Here is a 21464-nt window from a genome sequence, read left to right on the forward strand (position 1 = left end):
TTGAACTAATCCAGTCTAGTCCAGCTGGTCAAAAGGAAATAAACTAGCTCAAGGCCGGAAAATGTTCAAAGGTGCAATGACAAACAGACCAAGGAAACTAACAGAATTCAGACAATCACAACTACATAAATGAGAAAGACAGAAAAGCCATGAACACCAATCTATGATCAATCTGCAGGCTCATCAACTTCTGGGGTTTCAAGTTCAGCTGTCTCCTGCTCAGCGTCCTGCACCTCCTTCTCAGTCTTCTTTCCTTTCTTAGACTTATAGTACACACTCATGAAGGTTCCGATGGCTCTGTACTTTCTTCTGCAGTGCTCGTACAGCCCTCCGTCAAACATCCTCCAGAAGTTCTTCTCCGTCAGCTCAGAGACGGCATATTGCGGCTGGAATCCATGATTTTCAATCAGCCAATTCTCCAACTTACGGACTGCTTCTATACCATCAAAGACCTCACCCCTCAAAATAGGTCCAGGAGCATAGTAGACACCAACATCGGTGTACATTTGAGCATATGGTGTGTCGCCCTGCCTGCGGTGCAGCTCAAACCCTGGCTCAGGATACACCATAGTTTTAAGAGGCAGCCTGTAGAGTCGGTGAGGGCAGAGCCAGATGGGATACACCTAAACAAAAATAAAATTGTTAAAGAGGCACTTGTACAATGAGAAAATATCGCAGAAGCACTGAAAGATGGAACACAGAGGGTACAGAAAAGTATTTCTTCTCATAGTTCATTTCTCTTCTTTAAGGAAAAAAGTAGAGTAAGGAGAATAAGGCCAATTCGCCATATTCTGGATGGAAAACAATGTAAACCTTACCTCCATCTCACGGTGGACCCACTCAAGTGCATCTCCAACCTTGTAAAGTGGAACAAGCAAATCCTGAATGACATGGTTTTCATGGTAATAGTTCCTAATGTACTCACCTTGAGTGGCTTTAAGTAGAGAAACCTTGGGTGGCATGGCCCATCCAAAGAAAAACCTAAACCACCACTGATCACCAAATGGAAGGATAAGTTTCCCTTCCCAATACAAGCATCTTGTGTGCCTGTGGTAGTATTCCCTAGTTGGAATGTACTCTACGAATTCCCCCCTCTTGAGTGCAGTTTGAGCGTGCTGGTAAAACCAGGTTTTGAACCACCAACCAACATTGTTGATCACATTGCCCTTCTGCTTGGCCTCTTCTTTTGAAGCGTATCTACCAGTCATGCAAACAGCTTCTGTGGGAGTGTACACCATGGTTTCTACAAAGTCTGGAACTTTATCAGGGTTATCCTGATCCCCATCTCTAGGTGAAAAAGAATCAATATAAGCCTGAGCAATCTCTTTCAGATTACCAACTACAGGTTTGTAAGTAAGTTTCATGTATTCCTGGATCGGAATGAGCTTGATCTCAGCTGAAACCAGAAGCCCCAGAGTCCCTTGAGACCATGGTATAGCATAGAAAAGATCGGAATATTCATTGTCCTTTGTAGCTCTAACTACCTGCCCGTCTGCTAGAATAACTTCATATGACACAACAGTGTCTGAGAACAGTCCATAAATGTGAGAACTTCCTTCAATCCCATAGCCGTTGATCAGACCACCAACGGTTAGATCATCAAGCTCAGCAACAACTGCGAGGGAAAGATTCATAGGGACGGTAACTCTAGAGATTTGACCCATATTGACTAGAGGCTCGACTCTAGCAATCATTCGCTCCTTGTCAATTTCAAGAACATTTCTAAATGGAGAAAGATCAACTTCAAAATGACGAGCACGCTTGTAGTCCACATTTCTCATTCCAACAGCAACCCAGGGCTTTCTAGCTGTGCAGACAAGACCATCCTTAGATGCATTCCTATCCTTAAGACGCTTCACAACCTTTTTAACATTTTCATCATGCTCCTTCTGGCGCTGCTTGAATGATTTGCACTCAGATCTAACATCCCCAATGTATATGGAGAAATAATACAGGAACGACAGAGGAAGGACGATGAAGATAACGATGATCCATCTGAACTGGACAAGAAGGTCCATAATGTTTTTCTTCCTCTTAGGGCGAAGGGGAGCCTCAAGATCTGACATTTTGAAACTAGAGGCCAAACAGAGCTGCCACAAGGATGAAACATGTTATGGACTATATACAAGAATGCAAGTCCACTTATAAAGATTAAAGCTTTTAAGTATGACACTGGAGAACAAAAGGATAGCAAATCATTAATCACATCTGCCATTATTCCATATTCAAGAATCTTGTAATAAATCACATCAAGCACTGTTTTGCATTAGGATTTGTCCATAAAAAGTGATTATGAATATCTTGTGAAAAGGAAATATGTCTTTTAACCAGAAATGATTTGACGTAAATCTGAATCAGAAGAAAACTTGCACTAAACAAATAGTCTCATCTCTGCTCTATAGACCCCAGACAGTTGTAGAACAGAGCAAAATTGCAGGCAGGGACACAAAAAGGAAACACTTAGATGGAATCCAATTACCCACAATTCAAATGATACTCCACAAAAGAAAAAACTCACGCCCACTTGACATTACTACTTAAGATGTGCACCTTTTTATGAGGGACCAGGCATGAGGTAATCATTAAAATGTGCTTTTGTAATTAGATCTATTCCAGCCTTTTTCAACTAAACAAAAGTTTGTCCGAATCATTTAGATCTTTAGACATTGTGGTCCAAACTCAACTAACCTCCCCCATCTTGTATTCTCAAATTTTAGGTCCACGTGCTTCAGGTAGTAGGTAAACGTCATCTTCAACAAGCAAGCATTACTCAGTAGTATAGATGAACAGCATAGCACAAAAAAATGTAACAAAAAGCAGCTTGTTTACAAAATTCTAAGCCGAATCACAAAACATAAAAGAAAAAACCCAAATGAACAGAATTAAGAAACGAAATAGCTTAAAATTATTTTTTAACACCATAAAGCTTGTATTAAAAAGTACATTAGGCAGATCTATGTCATACTACAGGGGAAAAAAAGGCAAACACATTCAGCGATGACTTTTTGTAGATCTACATACACAGCAAAAGAAGAGAAAGAAAGCCAGAGAAACCAAAATAAAAAACGACATGCATGTCGCACAAACTCCTACAGCTTTCCAACATAAATTTTATTTTCTACCCAAAAAAGAAAAAGTGTTTCCGTTCAAGAATCAGACTATCATTTCAACTCCCAAAAGAACTCAACAATCGATTGCTTACATTCATTCAGCAAAGAAAAGTTAAAAGTAAAAAAAAGTTGAAGAGAGTGGAGCGTGGTGAAGGAGAAAATACCTTGATAAGTGGAGTATATGACGAACCCAGGATGCAAGAATAATTATTGTATGTAATTGGAGTGACAGTGTGGTGTGCTTTATATAAGAGCCTGCCTATTGCTAGGGGCATTTTAGGGAAAAGCTTTCGACTATCACGCCCAAAATATCTTTCTTTGTTTTTTTTTACCATTTTTGCTCAATCGGACTTATATCGCAGGAACAACTATTATTGACAAGTTCAAAATATTTTTTTGTTACTAAAATGGATGTTCGTTTCTTTACTTTTTTTTTCTCCTATCCCATTTTTTAAAAAATTTCTTTTAGTTAAATTTGGTATACTTAATTTTGATTATAAATAGCCAATGAATATGTGCAGAGTTCGGCACATAAATCAAAAGAATAATTCTCCATTTCTCTTTCTGTCTTTTTTTTTTGTTTTTGCTTACTTTTCTTATAATATCATTACTTTTATAATACGTTATCAGCACGAAACTCTAGTTTTTTCTAGATATTATTTTTAAATTAATTTCTATCTCAGTTTTTATCATGTCAAATTTATCAAAATTTGAGTTTGTGGCAGTTGACATTACCGAAAAAAATTATTTGTCATGGATCCTTGATGCTGAAATTCACCTAGATGCTAAAGGTCTTGGTGATACAATTAAACAAGAAAATAAAGCATCAAACCAAAATAAAGCAAAGATCATGATTTTTCTTCGTCATCATATTCATGAAGGATTAAAAACTGAATATTTAACTGTGAAAGACCCTATTGAATTATGGACTAATTTGAATGATCAATATCACTACCTAAAACTTACGGTGTTACCAAAAGCTTGATATGACTGGATACACCTTCGATTTCAAGATTTTAAAACTGTGACAGGGTATAATTCTACTATTCACAAGGTAAGTTCCATGTTAAAATTATATGGATACTATCCTTGATGATGACTTACTTGAGATTTTTTTTTCCATTTTTCATGCTTCAAATGTGTTACTACAACAACAATATCGTGAAAATGGGTTTAAGAAATATTCTGAATTAATTACATGCATACTTGTGGCCGAACAAAATAATACTTTACTGATGAAAAATCATGAAGTCCTCTCACTGGGTCTACTCCATTCTCTGAAGTGAATGTTGTAGTAGCACATTATCAGTCTGAATCAAAATAAAATAATTATCGCGGCCTCGGCCTGACCGTGGTCGTGGACGTGGACGTGGGTGAGGATGTGGTAAAGGACAAAACAATTATCGTCATCATGATGAAAATAAACATGAGAACAATAAAGTTCCTCAAAATAATCCCTCTAGAGGTAAATTCAATATTTACCACCGGTGTGGTATGAAGGGTCATTGGGCACGTGAATGTCGTACGCCCGATCATCTTGTGGAACTTTATCAAGCCTCTCTCAAAAAAAGAAATAATAATATGGAGGCGCACTTGAATTTTTTGAATGATGATAATGAAGCAACTCCCTCAAATAAATATGAAGATATTGAGTCAAATCTTGCTTATAAAGATGATGATTTTGAAGATCTTTCAAATATTACCCATTTAAAAATTGAAGACTTTATGAATATTGACTGAAGAATTGATCATCTAACTAGGGGATAAATATTATAAAAATAGTTATTATTTTCTTATTATGTTTGCTATTACGTTCTCCTTCGTAAAAATATTTCTTAAGGCAGTGCAATTTCTTAAAGTTTTTTATGTTAGTTTTTCACGTTCTTATAATGTATCTTTTTGTTTATGAAGAAAATGAAAATTCTCCAGTCATCAGTTGGATCCAAAATCAATTATGATGATATGTGTCTTATTGATAGCGCCATAACACACACTATTTTAAAAGATAAGAAATATTTCTCTTGTTTGATTATGAAAGAAGCTAATGTTAATACAATATCTGGTAGCACAAGATTAATTGAAGGATCCAAAAAAGTTAAAGTTGTACTTATCGGAGGAACAAATTTAACAATTAATGAAGTATTATATTATAGTAAGTCTCAAAGAAATTTATTAAGTTTCAAAGACATTCGTCAAAATGGTTATTATATTGAAACTACAAATGATGAAAATAATGAATATCTTTATATTATTACAATGATGTCGGATAAGAAATTTATACTTGAAAAGTTACCCGCTCTTTCATTCGACTTATACTTCACAAGTATTAGCATGATTGAAACACATGTCATAGTAAATCTTTTGGCATGATCGGTTGGGCCATCCCAGTTCTAATAAGATGCGCAAAATAATTGAGAGTTCACATGGACGCTCTTTGAAGAACCAAAAGATTCTTCAATTTAAAGAATTTTCTTGTGTTGCATGTTCTCAAGGCAAGTTGATTACTAGACCATCAGTAATCAAAGTGAGAATTGAATCCCCAACATTTTTAGAACGTATATAGAGTGATATATGTGGGCTCATTCAACCATCATATGGACCATTTAAATATTATATAGTTTTAATAGATGTATCTACAAGATGATCACATGTGTTCTTATTATGAACTCGTAATATGGTATTTGCGAGATTACTTGCTCAAATAATTAAGTTAAGAGTACAGTTTCTAGACTATGCAATAAAGACAATTTGTCTTGATAATGTTGATGAGTTCATATCTCAGGCATTTAATGATTATTGTTTTATCCACTGGGATAATAGTTGAGCATCCGGTTGCTTATGTTCATACTCAAAATAGTCGAGCGGAATTATTAATTAAATATTTACAATTAATTGCTAGACCAATACTTATGAGAAAAAAACTTCTCATTTCATTTTGGGGTCATGCTATATTGCATGCAACAAGTCTTGTGCGGATCAAACCCACAAGTTATCATAAAGTCTTTCCATTACAATTGACTTTTGGTCAGGAGTCGAACATTTCTCATCTTAGAATATTTGGATGTGCAATATATGTTCCAATTGCTCCACCACAATGCACAAAGATGGGACCCTAAAGAAGATTGGAGATATTTGTTGGGTATGAATCTCCTTTTATCATAAAATATTTAGAACCTATGACTCGAAATTTATTTACTGCAAGATTTATTGATTGTCATTTTGATGAATCAGTATACCTAGCATTGTTTTTTCGGGAACAGACCCTACACGAGGCTCCCACCTCTCGTGCACAGCCAGGGGTTGAGCCGCACACCCCCAAGCCTTATTATACATAAAACAGAAAAATACACGGAGGGGGACATAAACCTAACCTCCAATCCTATGGTGGTTCATAAGTCGGCCATCCTACTAAGGTCAGCCAACTCATCCCCGATACAAGCACACGAAAAGAAAACCTAGAAACTATGCATCTAAAGAAGAGGACTCCTCTCGATACAAAGAAACTAGGAAAGCATAAATAAGGGAGACTCACCCTTTACATAAAATAAAGGAAAAATCTAAATAAAACTGGGGGTGAATCCTCATAAAAGCTATATACAACAAAATTTTAGCGTCAACGAGGATCATCAAATAACATGGCTAAAAATATAACATGGAGACAAACACTGCAATTGGGCGCTCAATCCAATGCTGCAACACAAGTAGTAGATCATGGAGGCTTCTTAATCCTTTTGGTCTTCCTCCGTCTAAAGCTAGGTAGGCCGGCTCTATCTAGCATGTAGTATCCTCATGTACCCCGAGGTAGCTGCTAGAGGGTGGTGTAGTGGCCTGGAGTGGTAAGGTGTGACTGTGCTTGGAGAGAGCATCCGCAATGAAGTTTGCCTCCCTGTATACATGCCTGCAAGAAAAGAAAAGAAATAATTCGGAAATAACAACAAGGTCATGAGTTACCCGGTGAAGGCTCCACGGAGGTTTTGTCTGATGATTGATCCATTTAGTGATCAACTCCGAGTCGACTTCTAGGATAACGTGCTGAAAGCCCTGTTGAATGCACCATTTAAGCCCATTATCACTATCTTATTTAGATCCTCGTACAAATAAATGTGAATTGGAAGTTCAAAATATAATTCAACAACAACAACCCAGTGAAATCCCACATCGTGGGGTCTGGGGAGGGTAGAGTGTACACATACCTGACTCCTACTAATGTAGGACGGCTATTTCCGAAAGACCCTCGGCTCAATAAAAGCATAGAAAAAGGTCAGACAAGAATATTAGAGTAAATAAGTAGATGACGAAAACGGTCCAAACAATAGTATAATCAAAGCACAAAAAAACAGTAGATATTATTATTAGATAATAACATAAATACCATAAATAACATACATCAGAGTATAAGAAATCATAGTGCGTTAATACGCCTACGAATAAGGGAGAATAAAACCAGTATGAACTAGCCTTCTATCCTAATGTGTGTCCTCCACACCCTCCTATCTAGGGTCATGTCCTCGGTAAGCCGTAAATGTGCCATGTCCTGTCTGATCACCTCTCCCCAATATTTCTTCGGCCTACCCCTACCTCTTCTGAAACCATCCATGGACAACCTCTCACATCTCCGTACTGGTGCATCTAGGACTCTCCTCTTCACATGTCCAAACCATCTCAGTCGCGTTTCCCGTATCTTGTCTTCCACCGAGGCCACTCCTACCTTTTCTCGAATAGCCTCATTTCTAATCTTGTCACTCCTAGTATGCCCACACATCCATCTCAACATTCTCATCTCGGCAACCTTCATCTTTTGCACGTGAGAGACCTTAACTGGCCAACACTCCGCCCCATACAACATAGCTGGTCTAACGACCACTTTGTAGAACTTGCCCTTAAGTTGTGGTGGCACCTTCTTGTCACATAACATACCGGAAGCGAGCCTCCATTTCATCCATCCTGCCCCAATACGGTGTGTGACATCCTCGTCGATCTCTCCGCTGTCTTGCATGATAGAACCAAGGTACTTAAAACTACTTCTCTTTTGGATGGCTTGGTCCCCGAGCCTAACTTCCGCGCCAACCTCTTGAGGTGTCTCACTGAACTTGCACTCTAGGTACTCTGTCTTGGTCCTACTCAGCTTAAACCCCTTAGACTCCAAGGTGCGTCTCTAATCTTCTAGCTTAGCGTTAACTCCGCTACGAGTCTCATCGATGAGGACTATGTCATCCGCAAAAAACATACACCATGGCACCTCACCTTGAATTTGTCGCGTCAATCCATCCATCACCAAGGCAAATAGGAATGGGCTAAGAGCTGATCCTTGATGCAACCCCATCATAACTGGAAAGTGTTCTGAGTCCCCTCCTACTATCCTTACCCTGGTTTTGGCACCCTCGTACATGTCCTTGATCACCCTTATGTACGCTATAGGTACACCTTTAGCCTCCAAACATCTCCATAGTATCTCTCATGGGACTTTATCGTAAGCCTTTTCCAAGTCGATGAATACCATATGCAAGTCTCTCTTCCTCTCCCTATATTGCTCCATTAGTCTCCTCATTAGGTGGATGGCGTCTGTAGTTGAGCGTCCCGGCATAAATCTGAACTGGTTCTCTGAAATAGACACGCCTCTCCTCACCCTCATCTCTACCACTCTTTCCCACACTTTCATAGTATGGCTTAGAAGCTTAATACCTCTATAGTTGTCACAGCTCTGGCTATCCCCTTTGTTTTTGTAAAGCGGGATCATGATGCTCGATCTCCATTCTACGGGCATCATTGCCATCGTAAAGATGACATTAAATAACCTAGTCAGCCATTCCAAACCTACCGAGCCCGCACTCTTCCAAAATTCTCCAGGGATCTCGTCAGGTCCGGTCGTTCTTCCCCAGCGCATCCTACGAACAGCATCCTTAACCTCATCGACCGTAATACTCCTACAACCCCCAAAATCGTGACTCCTTCCTGTATGTTCCAAATCTCCCAACACAATTTCTATGTCCCCTTTGTCATTCAAAAGTTTATGGAAGTATGACTGCCATCTTTGTTTGATAAGGGTCTCCTCTACCAATACTTTTCCGTCTTCTTCTTTAATGCACTTCACTTGATCCACATCGCTTGCCCTTCTCTCCTGGGCCCTGGCTAGCCTGAATAATTTTCTGTCCCCATCTTTTTCTTCCAGTTCAGCATAAAGACGTTCAAAAGCTGCCATTTTTGCCGTTGCAACTGCTGACTTCGCCTCCTTTCTCGCTATCTTATACAGTTCTCCATTCGTCCACTTCTCCACCTCATCTTTGCTCTCCATCAACTTAGCATACGCCACCTTCTTTGCTTCCACTTTCCCTTGCACTTCTCTATTCCACCACCAGTCCCCTCGATGCCGACTACGACTATCTGTCGAGACTCCTAGCACTTCCCTTGCTACAGCCCTAATATAACTAGCTGTCCTATCCCACATATTGTTCGCATCCCCACTACTATCCCAGGCCCCCATATCCTTCAATTTCTCTCCCATCTCAAGGGCACTAACCGTTGTCAAACTCCCCCATCTGATCCTAGGTCATTCTTCCCCGACCCTCCTCGTCCTTGTCATCTTTATCCTTAAATCCATCACTAAGAGCTTATGTCGGGTTGTAAGGTTATCGATCGGGATGACCTTACAGGCTTTGCACAAACCTTTATCATCCTTCCTGAGGAGTAAAAAATCTATCTGAGTTTTAGCCACTGAACTACGGAAGGTTACCAAGTGGTCCTCCTTCTTTGGGAAACTCGAGTTGGCTATCACCAATCCGAAAGCTCTTGTGAAATCTAACAGTGCGGTTCCTCCTCCATTTCTATCCCCGAAGCCAAAGCCCCCATGCACATCATCATACCCTCCCGAAATAGATCCGATGTGCCCATTGAAATCCCCTCCCACGACAAGCTTCTTAGTAGGTGGTATGCCTCCCACTAACTCGTCCAACTCCTCCCAAAAGCGCCTCTTATCCTCCTCGTATAAGCCCGCTTGCGGCGCATAAGCACTAATAACGTTCAACGTGATCCCTTCAACGACCATTTTAATCGACATCATCCTATCATTGACTCTCCTAACCTCCACCACCTGATCTCTTAAATCACTGTCTATTAAAATGCCTACCCCATTTCTATACTTCGATTTACCAGAAAACCAAAGCTTATACCTATCTACCTCCTTAGCTTTAGAGATGACCCATTTCATCTCCTGGACACAGGCTATATTAATCTTCCTCTTCTTTAGAATCTTAACCAGTTCTATGGATTTACCCGTTAACGTCCCAATGTTCCAAGAACCTATTCTCAGTCTAGACGCTCATTTAACCCACTTACCTCTCCTTACCCTCGTCCCCGTCCATGAGCGAGAACATGACCCTAGTCTACCATCATTATCCAAAGCCACGAAAATGCATATGAACTAATAAATTATTCGGGGGTTTAAAATCGGCAAAATGTAACTACAAGTATATGAATAAAGGATAGAATATAAAGATATAAAAACCGGAGGTACCAACTCCGGTAGAAATGAACCTGGTTACTGCCAGAAAATACTGCTCACATCGGAGTACTGTTCACGTTGGCGTACTTAGTTGAGTTGCAGCGGTTGTTCGTCACCGGAAATACAGATCAGTACACCTAGAAGAAAAAAGAAAAAAAACAAAACTTTGCCGAAAAAACTAGAGCTTCGCCGGAAAAACTGGAGCTTCGCCGAACAGACTGTTGACTGAAAAATGTGAGAGTTTTAGGAGGTACAATACTAGTAGAGGTATCAGTTGAAGCTGCAGTTGAAGCAAAACTAGCTCCGAACAACCACGATGAAGCTTTAGTCGGTGTCCCGGTAACAAGACTAGATCCGTCTTTTGTACAATGGTCTGGTCAGTGGTGTCGTCATTGTTTGTTTTTTGCGGGGAGCAAGGCGTTAGGGGTCGTTTAGCGGTGTTGTTCGTAGGAGAAGCAGAAGCAATGATGGTGGTTACCATTGGCTACTGCGTGAGAGAGAGATGACGACGTTGGTGTTGGTGCTTGGTCGGAGCAGCAACGACGATGGTCTTAATGGGGAGGAGGAACGCAGTGGGTCTAGATGCATTCATTGACCTATCAAGAGTTACTAAATATCATATTACAGCTGCTAATGCTCCAATTCGAGTTGAATTCCCTGTAGGATAATTAATTAATACAAATAAGTCTAAATCACATTTAAAACATGGTAGACCGATTAGTTCCAAAGATAAAAATTCTCAAAAAAGAAAATGAGCAAACAATCAAGATGGTCATAATATGAAAGAACCAGCTCAAGAAGAGCGAGGAGAAATAACAATTGATAAAACCTTGGAAGAGGTTAAGGCGCCCGAAAATAATGAAGAAATGTCGATAAATTATGTCTCATTAGGAAAAATATGAAACCAAAATAATGTAATTATCGACAATAGTTTTGCTTATAATGTTGCTATTGAAATAATGCAATAAAATGAGGATCTTGAACCAAAATCTGTCGATGAATGTAGACAGAGGAATGATTGGCCAAAATGGAATGCAATTTAAGTTGAATTAGCTTTTCTTGAAAAACACGAAGTTTTCGGACTATAGTCCGAACACCTTAAGGTATAAAATTACAACAACAACAACCTAGTGAAATCCCACATCGTGGGGTCTGGGGAGGGTAAAGTGTACACAGACCTGACTCCTACCAATGTAGGACAACTGTTTCCAAAAGATCCTTGACTCAATAGAGGCATAAAAAAAGGTCAGACGAGAATATAAAAAGCAGATAAGTAGATAATGAAAGCGGTCCAAACAATAGTATAATCAAAGCACAAAAAACAGTAGATATTATTAGATAATAACATAAATACCAAAAATAACATAAATTCGAGTACACGAAATCATAGTGCATTAATACGCCTATGAATAAGGTGGAATAATGCCACTATGTACTAGCCTTCTACCCTAATGTGTGTCCTCCACACCCTCCTATTTAAGGTCATGTCCTTGGTAAGTCGTAAATGCGTCATGTCCTGTCTGATCACCTCTCCCCAATATTTCTTCGGCCTACCCCTACCTCTTCTAAAATCATCCATGACCAACCTCTCACATCTTCGCACTGGTGCATCTGAAACTCTCCTCTTCACATGCCCAAACCATCTCAGTCGCATTTCCCGTATCTTGTCTTCCACCGAGGCCACTCCTACCTTGTCTCGAATAACCTTATTTCTAATCATGTCGCTCCTGGTATGCCCACACATCCATCTCAACATTCTCATCTCGACAACTTTCATCTTTTGTGCGTGGAAGACTTTAACTGGCCAACACTCTGCCCCATATAACATAGCTGGTCTAACTATCACTTTGTAGAACTTGCCCTTAAGTTGTGAAATTAGTACGATAAAAAATGGGTCTTTGTGCGAAAATAAAATGAGAAAATTGAAGTCGTAAGATATAAAACACGACTTGTGGCACAAGGATTTTCACAAAGACATGACATTGATTATATGAAAACATATTCTCCTGTGGTAGATGCAATCACTTTCACGTATCTTATAAATCTGTCAGTTCATGAAAAACTTGATATGCATATGATAGATATTGTTACAGCCTATTATATGGTTATTTGGATAACGATATTTTTATGAAAATTCTGAAGTATTTAAAATGTCTGAAATATATAAAGATTTCCAAAAAACTTGTTCGATAAAACTTTAAAAATCTTTATATGGGCTGAAATTATCAGGACAAATGTGATACAATCGTCTTAGCGAATATTTGCTAAAAGAAAGATATAAAAATAATTCAATTTGCCCTTGTATCTTTATGAAAAGGTTTGAATTTGAATTTGTTATGATAGACATATATGTTGATGATTTGAATATTATCGGAACTCCTAAAGAACTTTCAAAGGCAGTAAAATATCTGAAAAGGAAATTTGAAATGAAAGACCTGGAAAGACAAAATTTTAACTTGGTCTACAAATTAAACATTTTACAAATGAGATATTTGTCCATCAATCAACATATACATAAAATATTTTAAGGAGATTTTTACATGGATAAAGCACACTAATTGAGTACCCCAATAATTGTGAGATCTTTTGATATTAATAAAGCTCTATTTCGATCTCATAAAAATAATAAAGAGCTTATTGGTGCTGAAATACCATATCTTAGTGCAATGGGTGCATTAATATATATTGCCAACAATTCTAGATCAGATATAACTTTCTCTATAAACTTGTTAGCGAGATTTAGTTCTTCCCCAATGCAAAAATACTAGAATAGAATTAAGCATACATAAGATACCTTCGAGGGACCACAAATATGGGGTTATTTTACTCAAATGAATCCACGTCAGAATTGATTGGTTATGCAGATGCATGATGTTTTTCTGATTCTCATAAAGGTCGATCGTAGACAAGCTACTTATTTACATGTAGTGGTAAAGCTATATCATGTCGTTCAACAAAATAAACTATGATTGCCACTTCTTCAAATCATGCAGAGATAATAGCCATTCATGAAGCAAGTCGAGAATGCATTTGGTTAAGATCAATAACTCAACACATTCAAGAAACATGTGGCCTTTCTTTGACAAGAGATGCTCCAACAATATTTTATGAAGACAATGCTGCATGTATAGCTCAATTAAAGGAAGGATACATCAAATGAAACAAAACAAAACATATTTCACCAAAATTCTTCTTTACCCATGATCTTCAAAATTGTAATGACCTTGAGAGTTATTTTTTAAAAAAATTGTGTGAAATTACCATTTTACCCTTATCATTAGTTCCCCCGAGTATTATTTGATTGGTTTGTTTAGTTGAAAGTGTCAAAATTTTAATGGTTTGTAAATTGTGCAAATTTTTGAGTTTTATAGAGTTAAGAGGTGAAAAAGTGATTTTTGGGACCAACCAGAGCTACGGGTATCGGAACTGAATTTTGTCAATTCTAGCAACTCTGAAATATGGAAATTGATCTAGGAGAGTTTACGAAATTAGGTTTGGAGTTGTAACGAAGATTTGAGGTTTTGAGTTGGGAATTTAAGGAATTTTAGGTCAAGATTTGACTTTGGTCAACTTTTGGAGTTTTGATACTCGGAATGGAATTCCGACGACTCTGTTAGATTCAGGGGATGGTTTTTGATCTAGAAGAAGTATTGGCTGAATTTTTAGAGGTCTCGAGTCCATTTTGATATTTTGCAGGCCTAAGTTGGTTTAGTTGCGACTTTTTGAGTTTTAGGTCAAGGAGACCTCAAATTCATATTTTGATAGTTCTATCAGCTCCGAAATGGACAAATTAGGATAGTAGCATTGTCGGCATAACTATCGAGATAATTGATATGAGTTTGGGGTCATTTGGCGCTTTTGACTTTGAAAGTTAGCCTATGGTTGACTTTGGTCAACATTTTTGGAAAACGCACTCGGATGAAAATTTTGAATGCGCCATTGAGTTAGGAATATCAAATTTAGTGGGGTAGCATATCTGGTTTATTTTTATCGGATTCCGAACGAATTCCGAGGGTCTGTTCGGAGACTTTAAAAAATGCAAAACCAGAAAAATCTGGTGCAAAAGTGCAGATTTTGCACCAGATTTTTCAGACTTTTCTCTCAATTTTGAACCCTCATTTCTTGAGCATTTCAAGTCCAAATCTAGTGATTCAAGAGTCTATCTTCAAGAATTTTTTGCGAGGAATCCATTGTGAGCTCGGAATCTTGATTAGAAGCTTCGTTTTAGGTAAGATTTAATGTTTTAGATGCTGCCTCGACCATTTTTGGATTCAGATTTTTGTAAATTTTGGAAGGTGATTTCTTGGTCATCTTAGATCCGAATTCAGTGATTCAAAGTTTTAAATTGTGTAGTTTTTCCATAGGAATACATTGGTGTAATCATAAAGTGATGGAGAAGATTATTTTAGGTAAGATTCGCGTTATAGCAGCTGCCCTTTTTATTTTCGGATTAGATTTTTGATGAACTTTGAGATTTGATATCTTGAGCATTTTGGGTCCGTTTTCAGTGATTATTGAGGCTAAATTGCTGAGTTTTTCGTAAGGATCGTTGTGGTGTGATCGGTTTTAGCTGTAGAGGCTTCATTTCTGATAAATTGCTGTTCAAAGTTGCTGTCTTTTGCCATTTTCGTAATGAAATTGTGGTGATTTTTAGAAAATTGTATTTTCATGATTTGGAACTCAATTCTTGTTCGATTGTAATGGGATTTTCAGCCACGAATCCTACTCGATGTGTAGAACATAATTTTCAAATAAAATTCCAGTTTTGACCCTTTTCAAAAATAAAGATTTTTTTTGGATAATTTTACCCCCGATTTCAAAACCTATCAATATGGGTGTCATTGGACTCCTTGTGATGTGTATGTTTCAATGTTGATAGTGGATTGTTATTTCGGGCGCTGAATTTGAGAGTTGCTTGTCCAGTGGAGGTATTCGTGTGCGGTTTCGACAATTGAGGTAGGTTTGACTATCTTTCTTTGAGATTGAGATGGGGTAATTAGTCATTCATATGTTATAGACTTTGGGATGAGGTTGTAGTATGAGTTGAGAATGTTATATATATTGTGATGCCCATGTGGAGGATTATTTATTAATGTGTTATCGTGACGGGGTTTATTTGTATTACATAGCCCGTATGGGGGCCTTATTTGTTATCTTATTTGCTTTGAGAGCATGTGAATTGTGATTTTCCTAAGAGAGAGGCTTGAGTATATTATTTGACTTGTGATGCCGCCTGAGAGATTGAGTTGGAGGTTTTGAGCATACTTGAGTATTAAAATATTATTGAGAAAGGGGTGAATATTTAAATGAAAGTGTGTTATTCTCGTTACTATTTATTGAGAGTGAATATCATGTGTAGGTTACGTTTTTAGAACTTTGAACCTTATACCACATGTGAGTTGATTATTACTTCCATGCATATGTGTTTTGATGCATTCATCCTCATTCATCATATCATGAAACATGGGAAGTTGAGAAATATGGAAATTCTTTTTGAGAAAGAAAATAAAACACCTTTAAACCTTTGTATCTTGAGTCTCTGACCGAGGCAGTTTTCCGGCAGGATAGTGGATGCATTGTGATCCCAACCTTTGTATCTTGAGTCTCTGACCGAGGCAGTTTTCCGGTAGGATAGTGGATGCATTGTGATCCCAATCTTTGTATCTTGAGTCCCTGATCAAGACAGTTTTCCGGTAGGGTAGTGGATGAATTGTGATCCTAACCTTTGTATCTTGAGTCCCTGACCGAGGCAGTTTTCCGGCAGGGTAGTGGATGCATTGTGATCCCTTGACCATGAGGAGGTGGCAAGGATAATGAGATATTGTGATTGAGGTATATGGTCTGCGAGACCCCCATGGATCCTGCTTGGTAGCACAACTCGGCAGGTGTATACGACAGGCTGTGCGATAGTCTTGATTCCACCGTACCACCACATCATTGCATCATCATATTGCATTGCATTGCATTGATATCTGTGCTGCTTAAATTATCTGATTAATTGTGATTATGAGCTGTTATTATGGGTTTACTTTACTCGCGCCAATATATATATAAATTGGCGGCACCGATGTCGAAGTGGGACTTTTCTGTATGCAGGTGGAAGCGTTCCTTAGTTTATTTCATAGGTTTGATTAATTACTTATACTAAGTTAGCTAAAACCTACTGAGTACATGTGAATTGTACTCACCTCTACTTCTGTGTTCCTTTTTGATGCAGATACTAGTCGGGGTACCTCATGTGGCAGTTAATATTCTAGCGGATTGTGTATTCTCAAATTAGTGGTGAGGTCCGAGAATTCGGATCGTCACTAGTCTGTCTTTATTTTTTAGTCTTTTGTATCATTCAGAGACTTATGTTGTATCTTCAGATTCAAACCTTGTATTAGATGCTCTTTATACTTATGACACCAGGTTTTGGGATATTTTCTTCATTGTTTTTCTTTTCACTTAAATCGTGACATGATTTTCCCTTTAGGAGTCTCGTATGAGTTTTATTTTTAGGCTTACACATCAGGTTGAGTTTTGGGATGTGTGCCATTATGACTTCGATTTTTGGGTCGTGACAAAAATAAAAGTGAAATAGATATTCAACAAGTTCGTTAAAGGGATAATTTAACAGATATGTTCACCAAGCATTGCCAACTTCAACCTTTGAGAAATTGAGATACAAGATTGAAATATGTTATTTTCGAAATATTAAATGATGTCTTCATCAGGGGGAATATAATACGCGCTGCACTCTTTTTTCCTTAGTCTAGGTTTTGTCCCACTGGTTTTTCTAACAAGGTTTTTAATGAGGCAACAATCAATGCGTATTGAGAATAACTATATATATTTATTCTTTCACTAAAATATATTTTTCTTTTACATGAACATTTAAGGAGGAGTGTTGTAAAATGGATGTCCCTTTCTTTACTCTTCTTTTTCCCTACCCCACTTTTTTCTTAACCCCTTTTAGTAGTCAAAGTTGACTTACTTAACTATGACTATAAATAGCCAACGAATGTGTGCAGAGTTCAGCACGCAGATCAAAAAAATAATTCTCTTTTTCTTTTTCTGTCTTCCTTTCTTGTCTTTTGCTTACTCTTCTCATAATATCGTTACTTTTATAATATTTTTATATTTTTTCCTTTTTCATCATTTTTTTTGTCACAATCTCATAAATAAAGGTGGAAGGTGTATACTGTTTCAACTACTATTCTTGTCACGCCCAAAATAATCAAAATTATCTCATTAATTTCAATTAAATTCAACACTCTCCCCAAAATGTCATTAGACTTTCCGAAATTGTGCAAACTTACAAAGAAACATATTAATTTTCTTTTTATTTGATTGGTCATTTAAAAATATATAATTATAGAATAAAATATAGAATTATTCTATTTCAAGCTTAATTTATGAATATTAATTAATATCAATATTATTTTATTTGATATTCCAATATAAAAGTTGAAAAATAATAATCTGATAACATATATATATATATATATATATATATCATTTCGTATCGGAGTGAATCCCCTCCAGTAACTATGCATCCAGTAAAGTTCAATGTACTAGTTGGTAATTGTCATGTGTCCAAAAGATAATTAATTGGTGAGATTCATTTGTTATTAAATGGTTAAATAAATATAATAATATTCTTACCAAGGAAAAAAAAGGAAACAATGGAACTTTATTACATAGAAGAAGTCGAATTTTAATAATATATTCAAAGATATGGTTCACTAAAGAAAAAAAATTTCTTTTTGTGTTCATTGTCTTTATTAAAATTTCTACCAAAAATATAAATAATAATAAAATTATATTTATTTTAAAATAGAAAAAAACAAGTCAATATGAATGGGAACGCAACTCATAAGGAAGAAGAACATACTCAATTAAATTCCACAAAGTAGAGTTTGGGAAGAGTAGAGTGTAAGGAGATCTTAAGTCTACCTCATAGAGGTAGATAAGCTATTTTCAAAAGACCCTATGTTCAAGTGCGGCAAATCAAAGTAGTAACGGAAAGGGAGAAAAACAGTAGTGAAAAACTATAAAATAAATACTATAGAACCATAACATCAACAATATGGTGCAATCACCTAAACATAGTAAACAACAAATGATAACAGATAACAAAATCCAAAACTATAAAAATAAGCTAATACCGTGACAAACAAGATGCTCTAAATCACCACCAAGCTAAAACTCATGAACAAACTAATACTAAGATAACATTCAACTATACCTACTAATCTTTTACCTTTTTGTAACATAACTCATGAGGAAGAGGACAACGTTATATGAGGAAATTGGGAAAATATTATTATTTAACCTACTTATATGTAAAGTGTTTTTTTGTTGAAATCTTCTATGTAAAGTTTGTTCCATCTTAATCAAACAATAACCTAACCGATTTCCCATAAGCCCGGAAGGTACATAATATCAAACATAACCCAACCGACGTTCATATATAAGAATCCAAAAATTTAAAAGTCAAAAAATTGAGTTGGAAAGGAATATCTCAGAAATTGCAGCTTTTTGGGTTCTACAAAGGTCCTTTATGGACTATACAGATGTTCACGGTCCATAGAGACCAACCCTGAAACCTGACCCTAAGAGGAGTTTGGACAAGTGACCCTATACAGAATGTCTTATGATCCGTACAATGTCCCGTGGACCATAGACCCAACCATAGAAAGGGCCATGGGAAATGGCACAAGGAAGGACTATGCGTACCCTTCTACAGATTGTGAAAGAAACCACGACCCACGAAGGTATTTTGTGAAAGTGATCAGACAAAGGGAAAAATAGGACTAAATTTACGATAGGGTCTATGACCCGCAGACAACTTCATGGATCTTAGGGTGGTCCATGGAACTCAACCCTCAAGATCTTGAAATGATCCATCTTCACGAAGCCTTCTACGACCCATAGAGAGGAGGCCGATCTATAGACCTTATTGTATAAATAAGCATTTCAGTAGATTGATTGGGGTGTCTTAACGAGGGCCTTCACGGCCCTCCATGCATACCACAATTCGTAGACCTTCCCGAAAAGGTTTTCCCTCTCCCAGACTTGACTTCTTCATTTCTACCAACCACTCTATGGTCCGTGGAGGGTTTCATGGATCGTACAAGTGGGAAGTCCAGTGCCTTTCATCAGTTTCCATTAGGGTATTTTGGTCTTTTTCCCATTATTTTAATATTGTATTTGAACATTTTTGGGTGTTAGTTCCTAATCTATTAACTACCCAAAAGCCTCTTCTATTCGCTCATTCTCTCAACTACTCTAAATCAAAAAAATAAAAATCTCTCACTTGAATTCTCTCCCAAGGATCAATCTTCTTCTCCAAGCTAGGTTTCAAGGTTCTAAGATAGATTTTCATCAAGGTATGTTGGAAATTCATCCATCTATCCTTCCTCTCCATGGAGTCCCAAACATTTTTTAAATTCTCCTTTTTGTGAATTATCTCTAACCCTAAGTTTTTATGAAATTCCATTGGGTCAATTCAATTATAATTTATTTCAATGTTAATGATTTAATTATGAATGATTTAAGTTTAATTGCATGTTTTAAATTAATTTTACATGGACCCATGCATTGTGCTATTTTCAAGAACGAATTTATGAAATTTGATCATGGATTTGATTAAGGACTTATTAATGATTTATGAAAGTAATGACTTATGTTCTCAAGAATGTTTCAAGTAAGTATAAATGGTTGTGAAATAATTTCTCAAACATTCATGCAAGGGTGAAGGGTTTTCTCACCTATACACAGATTCATAAAGGTGAAAGATTTTCTATGAGGCCCCCCGAAAGTTGGAAAAGTTGGAATGTTGAAATTGGAAAAGAAAAACTTCAAAAAAAAATAATAACCTGAGGCTCGCCAAATGGATTCGGTGACTCGCTGAGTGGGTTCGGTGTATCTCCAAGGGGTGCATGACTTTGCCTAATATTACTAAAAAAATTTGGCCTAGGAGAAGAGAAGTTTGACAAGGAAGAGTCGGGTTCGGTGACTCACTGAACTGGTTTGGCGATGAGGGAAATCTCACCTAAATGTTCTGAAAAATATGCTTAGAAAAAAAGGACTTTTGGTGAGCATGATAGAACTTTGGTGACTTACTAAGGACTTTTAGCAAGTATGAGAGAGCTTTACCGACTCACCAAATAGGTTTGGCTTGTTGAGGACCTCGCTAAAAGAATCAGACAAATTGGCAAGAAAAAGAAAAGATTAGGCGAAGGCAAAAGCTAGTCGGTGAGTCACCGATGAGTTCGGCGAGCTAAGATGAGCTCGCCAAACGTTTCAGAGAAAAATCCTTAGAACTAAAACCAAATTGCTAGATGGTCAGGAGATCGGCGACTTGCCGACTTAGACAGTGAGATCGACCGATCTCGCAAAACTTATCTCTGTTAATTTTATCAAGATTAATTCTATCTTTTCCTACCCAACTAATCCCTAAGTGACGACATCATTTTGATCCTATTTCTAAACTTATAACTACCCAAATCCTTTGAAGTCCTCTCATTCTCTCCTAAGTCATTGGAATTAAAAATTATCTCTCTAGAATTCTCTCCCAAAGATCAATCTTCAAGTCAAAGCTAGGGCTTTAATGTTCAAGTCTCCTATTCAAGATTTCAAACTTGATTTTAATCCAAGGTATGTGAGAATTTTATCTATGTATTCTTTCCATCCATGGATTCCCAAAGGTTTTCTCATGCTTGTATGAATCATGATTTTAAGGAGCTATTCTTATGACTTTGTTATAATGGAGATTGATATCTATTATTGACTTTTCTAATAAATATGAATTATGTATTCCGTTGAGAGTTTACTTAGCACCGAGTAGAACTTGGAATAGAGGCTCACTG

The 21464-nt window shown here is 37.2% G+C and overlaps 1 protein-coding gene across 1 annotated transcript; it reads right to left on the reverse strand.

Annotated features, from left to right (window-relative positions):
* LOC129872904 (delta(24)-sterol reductase) lies at positions 1–3340 on the reverse strand. Its single transcript, XM_055947854.1, has 3 exons — positions 3275–3340; positions 819–2090; positions 1–623 (listed from the first exon to the last, which is right to left on the reverse strand). Exons 2-3 carry the CDS (start codon positions 2064–2066, stop codon positions 168–170), a joined length of 1704 nt encoding a protein of 567 aa, XP_055803829.1. The 5' UTR covers positions 2067–2090; positions 3275–3340; the 3' UTR covers positions 1–167.
* Between the last annotated feature and the right edge of the window lie 18124 nt (positions 3341–21464).

Source organism: Solanum dulcamara, chromosome 11 (assembly GCF_947179165.1).
Source record: "Solanum dulcamara chromosome 11, daSolDulc1.2, whole genome shotgun sequence".
NCBI lineage: Eukaryota > Viridiplantae > Streptophyta > Magnoliopsida > Solanales > Solanaceae > Solanum > Solanum dulcamara.

What these genes read in the sequence shown, in the direction of transcription:
- LOC129872904 (XM_055947854.1), bottom strand. Translation starts at nt 2,066, where the DNA reads ATGTCAGATCTTGAGGCTCCCCTTCGCCCTAAGAGGAAGAAAAACATT. An exon ending in GGGTCCACCGTGAGATGGAG is followed by an intron (nt 624 to 818) that starts GTAAGGTTTACA and finishes ATTTTTGTTTAG; the next exon opens with GTGTATCCCATCTGGCTCTG.